We start from the raw sequence: 8927 nt of genomic DNA on the forward strand, positions 1-8927 counted from the left end.
TTTTCTTTTTATTCTGAGCCTCTAAGCCTTACTATTTTGCTTTGTACATAGTCTGCTTGGTATTCTTTAATTATGATCCAAGTCTAGATAATTTTTGAATATTTTTGTGGATAACCATTATCGAGAGCTATAATGGCGAGAATGTTTTCATTGGCCGATGTTTTGCGTGTGATGACTAACGCTGAGGACAATATCAGCAGAGCATTGATGTATACTGAGCTAATCATAAACCATAAAAACTTTTACATAAAGTTTGATTTAAAACTTTTGTCAGGTAATCATCAATATCTATTATTTATTTGTTATTCATGGTAGTGATCATGGAGCTGTGGTTAGGGTGCTTGCCTTTCCAAGGTTCAAATCCTATTTTAATTCTTTTTATTTATTTTTTCCCATGTCTTAATTTATAATGTTGGTATTTTTCTTTTTGTATATTTACAATCCAGTTTTTGTTGCAATTAAAGAATGTAGAAATACCAAGATTCCTCTTTTCTCACATAAGGCCAGACTTTTTTATACTTTGTTTAGTGAACACCCGTCCACAATGATGATGATTTCCATTACAACTAAGATTTTATTTTTGGCCAATTAGCTGCATGAAATTTCAGAAAAAAATAAAAGCGCTTCTTTATTTGTATTACGCCTGCCACTGCTTTGAAATCTCCAAAAATAAGATATGTATATTTTCTTACTAATTATACAAATTTAAAGCATTTAACCATCCCATTACTACATTGTTTACATTCTCCAATAATATTCAATTTTTATTTTCTCCTCTGTCTGGATATTTTGGCAAAATCTTTAAAACAAGAAAACAAAATTTTATTTATTTTTTTCCGGCCTCTGTTCTTTAAAAAAAATAAGTTTGCGGAACAAGGTATTAAAAAAATTGTCGCCTATTGTTACAGCAATAATGTCACCTTCATGATTGAAATTATTCTTTTCTTGCATTGTCGTCTAGATATGAAAGGTTACCGATATCAAATTTTAGAAGGAAATTATAAAACTTGTGTTTTGATTTATAGTGATATTGCTATTTTCAATTCAATTCTCTCTATTTCAGGCATCATGTCAATATAAATAAAATCAGTACAAAAGAAAAGTATTCTCTTTAAAGAAACTGAACTATCAATACAGAGACAAGGAACAATCGTTTTATGCATATTAATTTGTGCTTCAAAGGATTTTATTGATTCATTTATAAATTTAGAATATATATTACTATATAAATATGTTTGCTGAATATAAAATAGATGCTGGTAATTTGTTATATAAAAAGGTTCTGTTAAAATAGGAGTTAATATTGATGTGTGTAAGTCATTTAATTTGGTACGCTTTCAAGATTCTGCTGATGTGGGAATAAAATTAAATCCTTTTGGTTTCCGTTTTGTTATAACAAGAATATGCACCTGCCTATTGCATTTCTTTAAATTGTTTCCAGATCCTATAACCTTGATGACTTAAAAAAATGTATTCACCAGTCCTTAGTAAAATTATTGGTACACCTTACTGTACACCTAATAACAAACCAACATACATTATACCAATATGATTTCTAGTGTTTCAAATATACTGATAAATAAATTATTTAAGAAGTACCATCCCTAGTTTGTTTTAATAGATTAGTACATTTTGGAATACATTTTTATTGGAAAACAATTTTTTAATGAAATTGTCATTTTAGAAGTGTTTCATTCAAAATTGTATACTTAGTATTATGGTTGTTATTGTTATAAATATTCAGGTATACTTCATTCACTCACTCAAATTGACTGGCATGCAGCTAAGAGGGCTCAAACCGTAGTTTATTAAAAGACTGCAATAGGCCTATACTGTAATGCATAAAAAAACATTATGGAAAAAGAAAAATAACAACCATCTACAACTTATTATTTAACATTTTGGCAATTGTAACAACAGGTGACCTTTTCAATTGCTCGGATCTGCCGAAAGGAATCTCAAGTAAAGGGTGGGATGAAAGGTCTATTATTGTTTAAGAATCAATTGTTGAGCTCGTATTAGCTATTGTATTGCAGCAAGTTCCTCTTTGATTATTCATATGATTTTCTTTAACTGGATGATATTAAGAAATTTGGCTGCTACTGATTGGTGTGACACACAAAATAATTTTGGTATGCTGTTGAGAAACTTGGTACAACAATTTATTCATAGTTGTTGTCCGAAGTATTTTGTTATTGTTTTTGATGGCTTCTTTGTTAAAATGTGTATTTGATGAATTTTATTTTATTGTTTTCAAACAAATATGCAAACAATCAGATTGAGTCCAACTCTCGACTTAAGCTCTTTGCTGTTGCCTCGCTGTGGATGACTTCATTCTTTGTTTTCCAGCCTTTTCCACTAATTGTTTTCTATATTACATTTCCATGTCCCTACAGTCAGTCACTCAGTTACTCTTCCTAGTCCTTTGAAATTTCCCAAACCAATAACAATCCACCCATCTGATTATAGTCCCTTAAATTGGTAAGAATTATTAATATTCGTATCTTTCAGCTTTATGTTCAGAGAGGATGGTGCAAATGAAAAAGACCTATAATGATGTAGACGCTGTCACCAAGTTACTGGATGAGGTAAAGTAGATAAATGTTTGTCGCCAGTATCCGCCTAAAAGGCGCCCACTGTGCTAATAATTGTGTGTACATAAGATTGATGTTTATTATATGTTCCCAAATAACATGTCAGAGGTTGTACAGACTTTTTTTAACTTAATTTCCTGGATGCCAGACAAATATCCTCATTAGAATAGGTTTTGCTTAGTGTATTAATGTTTTCATTCATTTTTTTTCATACAAAAACAAATAAATAATGTGAAGTTAGTCAATTAGTATTACTGTATATTTAAAAAAAATATTATTGTCAACAATTGACAATGAATATATTTTCTTAGATACTTTGTGTAGTTATATTTATGTAGATTTATGGCTACTGGTCCGATGTGAGCACAATAAATTTAATTTGATAAACAATACTAATAAAATATTTATATTACTTTATTACAAATCATACAAGTTACTTTCAGGTACAAAAGAGATGACCCAATATAATGAAAACTCAAAAAACAATCCTAAATGTAAAGCCTAGTAGCTCCTTCATTGAGGCATGTAATATTATTGACTTTAATTGCATGTGTGTTTGTCTATGTCATACATAAATCAACACATATAAACAAATGAACAGCTTAAATTATCATCTGCATTTTTATAGAGTATCATTATTACTTTATAGTTATCTAAAAATATGGTTTGTATTACCGATTACTTATATAGCCAATCATCAGTAAAGTGGTAAAATGAAAATAAAAATTATCAAATGCAGATGATAATGCAAATATAAAAGATTTATGTATATGCCTTATCTTTGTTATGCATACTTTAAAAAGCTGGATAGCTCAGTATCTTAAATATAATGTTTTTTTTTTGTTTGCCCATGTTCAAACATATCTGTACAAAAACAGCCTATTTTCCCTGCTATTGTTGCATGCAGATGATAATTTGTATGAACAGTTTGTTTACATTCTGTAGCCTTTGACATTGGCCATGCCTACTTGAAACTACTATACTACTTATTCTCTGTGTTTGCTCATGTTGATACCTATTTAAATTAACCATTTTTTTTTAGTGAACTGTTGTTTGTTTTATGTGAGATGGTCAAGTTCAGAATAAATAATATTTCCACCTGTTGCTGTTTACTTTATATTTTTTTTGAAAATCATGCTTTCAATGATAAAAGTAAAGATAACTTAATTGTACCTAGTTGAGAAAAATTATCAAATGCAGATGATAATGCAAATATAAAAGATTTATGTAATATGCCTTATCTTTGTTATGCATACTTTAAAAAGCTACTGTAGATTCAATTCAATTCAATTCATTTTATTCAGTCTATTATACATGAATATAACAGAAATGTGTTTTGAAGCAAAGCAATCAAACATAAATATAAGTATTAAGTAATGTTAGAACAGTAAGATAAACTATAAAAACATTAAAAGACAGTAAAAAGTATTAAGATATATTATTTAAACACAGGACGAAGATGAAAGACAAAGAGCAGAAAATGCATTAAAATAGTATAAAATTATTGCATTGCATGTTAAAAGATTAAGACCAGGTTTAAAATAGTATAAAATTATTGCGTTTATATTAAAATATATATCGGCAGTGAAGACAAAGAGCAGAAAATGCATTAAAATAGTATAAAATTATTGCATGTTAAATGGTTAAGACCAGGTTTAGACTAGTATAAAATTATTGCGTTTATATTAAAATACATATAGGCAGTATGCAAGAAAATTCCATTTAAAAATTAGCAGGGATGGAGAATTACGATAATCACCTTTTGGCACGTCTATTAAATATATGGATAGAATTGGGTACAAAAGACTGTCTAAACCTCTTAGTTTTCGATATAGGTGGAGTTAATCTGGTACCTGAGTAACTATAGATAAAATGGGAGATCGCTCAGTATCTCAAATAAAATATTTATTTTTGTTTGCCCATGTTCAAACATGTCTGTATAAAAACAGCCCATTTTCCCTGCTGTTGTTTGTTTTGTGTGGGATGTTTTATCTTTTATGGTATGTATATTAGCCAATTATTGCAACCGTCATCAATACCCTAGTAAAAAAAAAAAATTGTGTGGGATGTTTTATCTTTTATGGTATGTATTAGCCAATTATTGCAACCGTCATCAATACCCCAGTAAAAAAAAAAAAGAATACTCCATCAAAAGCAGATGATAATTTGTATGAATAGTGTGTTTATATTCTGTAGCCTTTGACATTGGCCATACCTCTTGAAACTACTATACCACTTATTCTCTAGAATATTTATCTCTGTGTTTGCTCATGTTGATATCTATGTAAATTAACATTTTTTTTTGGTTGACTGTTGTTTGTTTTATGTGGGATGGTCAAGTTCAGAATAAATATTATTTTCACCTGTTGCTGTTTACTTTATATTTTTTTGAAAATCATGCTTTCAATGATAAAAGTAAAGATAACTTAATTGTACCTAGTTGAGAAACCTGAAAATTTAGGTCAGGCACTTGGAGATATGACAGCTTCAATATCGTACCACCCAATGTTTTTAGAAGTATTGGAAAAACCTATGTTTCTATCATTAGATTTCAATCAAGTGCAGTTGGTCTAATAACTTGCTACTACCAATTCCTTGCTTATTTTTTTTGTCATGTTTGCGCATTAATTATATATTTACACATTATTTTAATGATGATATTTCAGAAAGAGAAGGATCTAGAATTGGCTGCAAAGATTGGCCAGACATTGCTGCTACAGAATAAAAGCCTAGAAGATAAGTTAAACACGAGTGATGAACGACTAACGGTGATCACAGACCAGGTTAGTAGTAAAGAAAGTTGAAAGAATTTTTCAGAGTTACGGTAATTATAGGTTGATTAAAACCTGTACATAAATATAAGCCAAAAGATAAGTTAAACACGAGTGATGAACTACTAATGGCGATCACAGACCACCATGTTAGTAGTGAAGAAAGTTGAATGAATTTTTTGAGAGTTACACTAATTATTGGCTGATTAAAACCTGTACATAATATTACTTTCATAAATAAAAGCCCAGAAGATAAGTTAAACACGAGTGATTAATGACTAACTGTGATCACAGACCAGGTTAGTAGTAAAGAATGTGGAAAGAATCGTTGAGAGTTAATTAATGTCTGACTAAAATCTGCACATAATATTACTATATTTGTCAATTAATGAATTGGTTGTGCTTGAAAATGCTGTGCCCACAGCTCAGAAAACTAAATTTTAAAATTAATTTAATGCAATCTGTTGCATCAAAGTGTATTCATCATAAATTTGACTTCATGTCAATGTTTTGTACTTGCTTCTCTTGTGATGCTTGATTAAGTTTACCTTCTTGTTGTTTGATTTCAATAATTACTGTTGCTATGGTAATATCCATGGTGATGATACTATGGTTGTAATTCTTCAGAGTGTGTGAGAGTTAAAGATGAAAATGATGATGACGATAGTGATTGTGTTTTATTATGCCAAGGTTGAGCAGAAATTAACTTGCCAATAGTGATTATGATAATGTTCTCAAATTAAAAAGAAACATCCAAGGTTTTTGAAAAATAATGTTTGTGTATTCATTATTCCTTAGAATACGCAGCTTCGACATGAAATGAAATTGAAAGAACAGCTTCTTCAGATCTATACTAATGACATAACGTACAATGACAGTGAAGATGAATTGCAAGAGTAAGGCTTTTTATTTATGGGGGTTGGGTAATTCATGTAGTAGTAGATTTGGTGTTGAGGATATTTTGTTGGGGTGGGAAAGTTTGTTTTAATAATAGTAATGAAAACTTTTTATTTGCGCCGGTATCCATCTAGAAAGATGCTCATGGAGCATCAACACAACAGTGCACTTCAAAAGCTTGAACTACCCAAAAAAAATTTATTTATTTAATTATTATTTTTAAAACCTAAGCAACATGATGGTCTTATTTCAAATTGAGTGCTGGGTGATGAATCCATTGTTTAGAGCTATGGTTTGGTGGTTGAGATTTTCTCCCTGACCAAAAGGAACTCCACTCTCTAAGCCAATAGCATTTCATAACTGCTGAACATTGTTTAATTTATTCACAAATGAGGTTGATTGATTGGGTAATTGAGTTTGGTTGATTGATATTTATCAATTAACTTGACATTTATGTAAACAGTACAGTGAAAATATTAAGTGTCTTATCCTTTTTAAAAACTTATCAACAAATTGTGTCATCTTCAGGGAGCGTAAATCGTATCATTTTCAGTTTATCGACGTGGATACGCTGCAAAAGAAAGTACGCAGTTTGGAAGAACAGAATCTGGAGCTTAGAATGGAATCAACCAACTTAAAAAGTTATGCCGAAACAATTGAAGAGAAGGAAAAGGAGCTAATGCAAGATTGCGTTTACGAATTAGGTATCAAACCATCTTTTTCATTTCATATATATTTAAAAGTTAGGGTCAATTGGTCAGCATTCATTTTTTTACTATCATTGAGCTAGGCCTAAATATAGAGTTATGGTATGTGTTAAACATCACTGTATTTCAGTTGATAAAATGTTATCAACAAGGCTAAGAATATAAAATATATATACTGTATTTGCAAAAAAAAAACAAAAAAAAACCAGGATAATTAAAATAAATAATAAAAGATAATGAACTACATAAATTTTATTTTCCCCCTATGTTATGTAGCTGAAGAACGTACTAGGAATGCTGTTTTAATGGATGAATTGAGTCAGAAGATAGATGAATGTTACAAACAACAGGATGAAGTCACAAGGCTGTTAGCCCAGATTGTCACATTACAGCAAAAAAACAAAAAGGTAGGAATTGATTAACTTTCTCTAACTAGGCTTCAGATATTTACTTTGAAATCGGCTGCCAGAAAATTTACTTTTACTCTTGCATCTTCATTTGAAATATTTAAGAAGTCCCTTAAGAACACATTTTCACAACATTTTTCCTCTTGTTTAGTTTTCTGACAATCTTACTTTTGTCTGATTTTTTGTTTTATTATTGTCGGATAGGCTAGCTAGATGTCATTTTCACTAGAGCTCCTGTGAATACTCTTCCAGTGCATCTAACATTTAGGCTTCAAATTGCTGGAGAACAGAGCAGTGTAAATTATTTTGTCTGCTTTTTTGCCATTTTGTTTGTTAGATTCCCTTGTAGCATCAGGATATTTCATGGTTAGTTTTCTTTTTGTTCATAAAGCCAGAGAGGCAATTTTTATTGTTATTGTTATTATTATTATATACATTTATTATTATATAAATTTGATCTTTTGAATTTCATTAAGCATGTATAAATCTAAGAAAAATAGAAATATACATGCTTTGTTGCAGCTTGTATGAATTTGAAGTCTCCCAGAACCTTTAAGTTTAATATCTTATACTTCCAAAATAGACTAAAAATCTCCCTAAATTCAAGGAATCTTACAAACTTCAGTTGCGTTTACTGCATTTTCTCCCCTGTCATTTTTTAAATTATGATATTTTTAATATTATTGTAATGTATTCCTGGCATCAATTACCATACATGTTTACAAGATACTGACAAAGTATTCAAAAACATTACAGAAACAAAATGCTATGAATTATTTTATTGATTATGACCTCACCAACAATGCATTTCATTTCATGGGCACACCTAACACGTGTTTTTATAAACATTAATTTTGTTTTGTCAGTACAGGTATGTTAAAATGAAATGAAATATTGTTAACAAATGCTTGAATTTGCTTCAGTTTACAATAGAGAATGAAGAACTGACTCATCATCTTGCCGCTGCTAAAGATGCTCAAAATGAACTGACAATAGAGGTAAGTTTAAAACTAAATAATAAAATAAGTTCCTCAACAGAATTATTTGAAAAGAAGGCTACACAGGTCAAAGTAGAGGACAATGAAAGTAATATTCACTAATTGTAATGCTGTTTTCAAAACTTATATTTTTTAGTATTTGCTCAGTATAAAACCTTATTGTTCTTTTTCAAAATTTATCATTAACCTTATCCAAAGTCATTATTTTTAGGCTTTACTAGAATATCAAAATGCTTGAGTGAAATAGGAATATTGTTACATAAATTGGGAGCAAAACTCAACAAATATGAAAATTGATAATTTGATTCCTTTCTAACTTGTTCTATACATGAACTTGTTCTTGGAAATAATTCTTTTATCAGAACTTTTATGGAAAGCAATAATTCTATTTTAATATTTTGTATCTCACATTTTACCCATATAGAACATTTTAACATTTGTTTTACACTACAATTCTCGTATTTCTATTTTTAATATTTTTACCTAATTAACTTTTGATATTGATTTTGTTGATGATTTTGTACATATATATATATATATATATATATATATA

At 29.4% G+C, this 8927-nt stretch overlaps 1 protein-coding gene across 2 annotated transcripts in view; it reads left to right on the plus strand.

Moving 5' to 3' along the window:
- Positions 1–8927, plus strand: part of LOC117104853 (trafficking kinesin-binding protein 1-like) — a 34228-nt gene that overhangs the window by 14596 nt on the left and 10705 nt on the right. For both annotated transcript variants that reach the window (XM_033245701.1, XM_033245700.1), the window contains 6 exons: positions 2512–2588; positions 5261–5377; positions 6164–6261; positions 6791–6966; positions 7246–7376; positions 8300–8374. In XM_033245701.1, the coding sequence (XP_033101592.1) occupies positions 2512–2588; positions 5261–5377; positions 6164–6261; positions 6791–6966; positions 7246–7376; positions 8300–8374 (674 nt within the window). The remainder of the gene's footprint in view (positions 1–2511; positions 2589–5260; positions 5378–6163; positions 6262–6790; positions 6967–7245; positions 7377–8299; positions 8375–8927) is intronic.

Source organism: Anneissia japonica, unplaced genomic scaffold (genome assembly GCF_011630105.1).
Source record: "Anneissia japonica isolate Jap-2015-1 unplaced genomic scaffold, ASM1163010v1 scaffold287834_len5846547_cov211, whole genome shotgun sequence".
NCBI lineage: Eukaryota > Metazoa > Echinodermata > Crinoidea > Comatulida > Comatulidae > Anneissia > Anneissia japonica.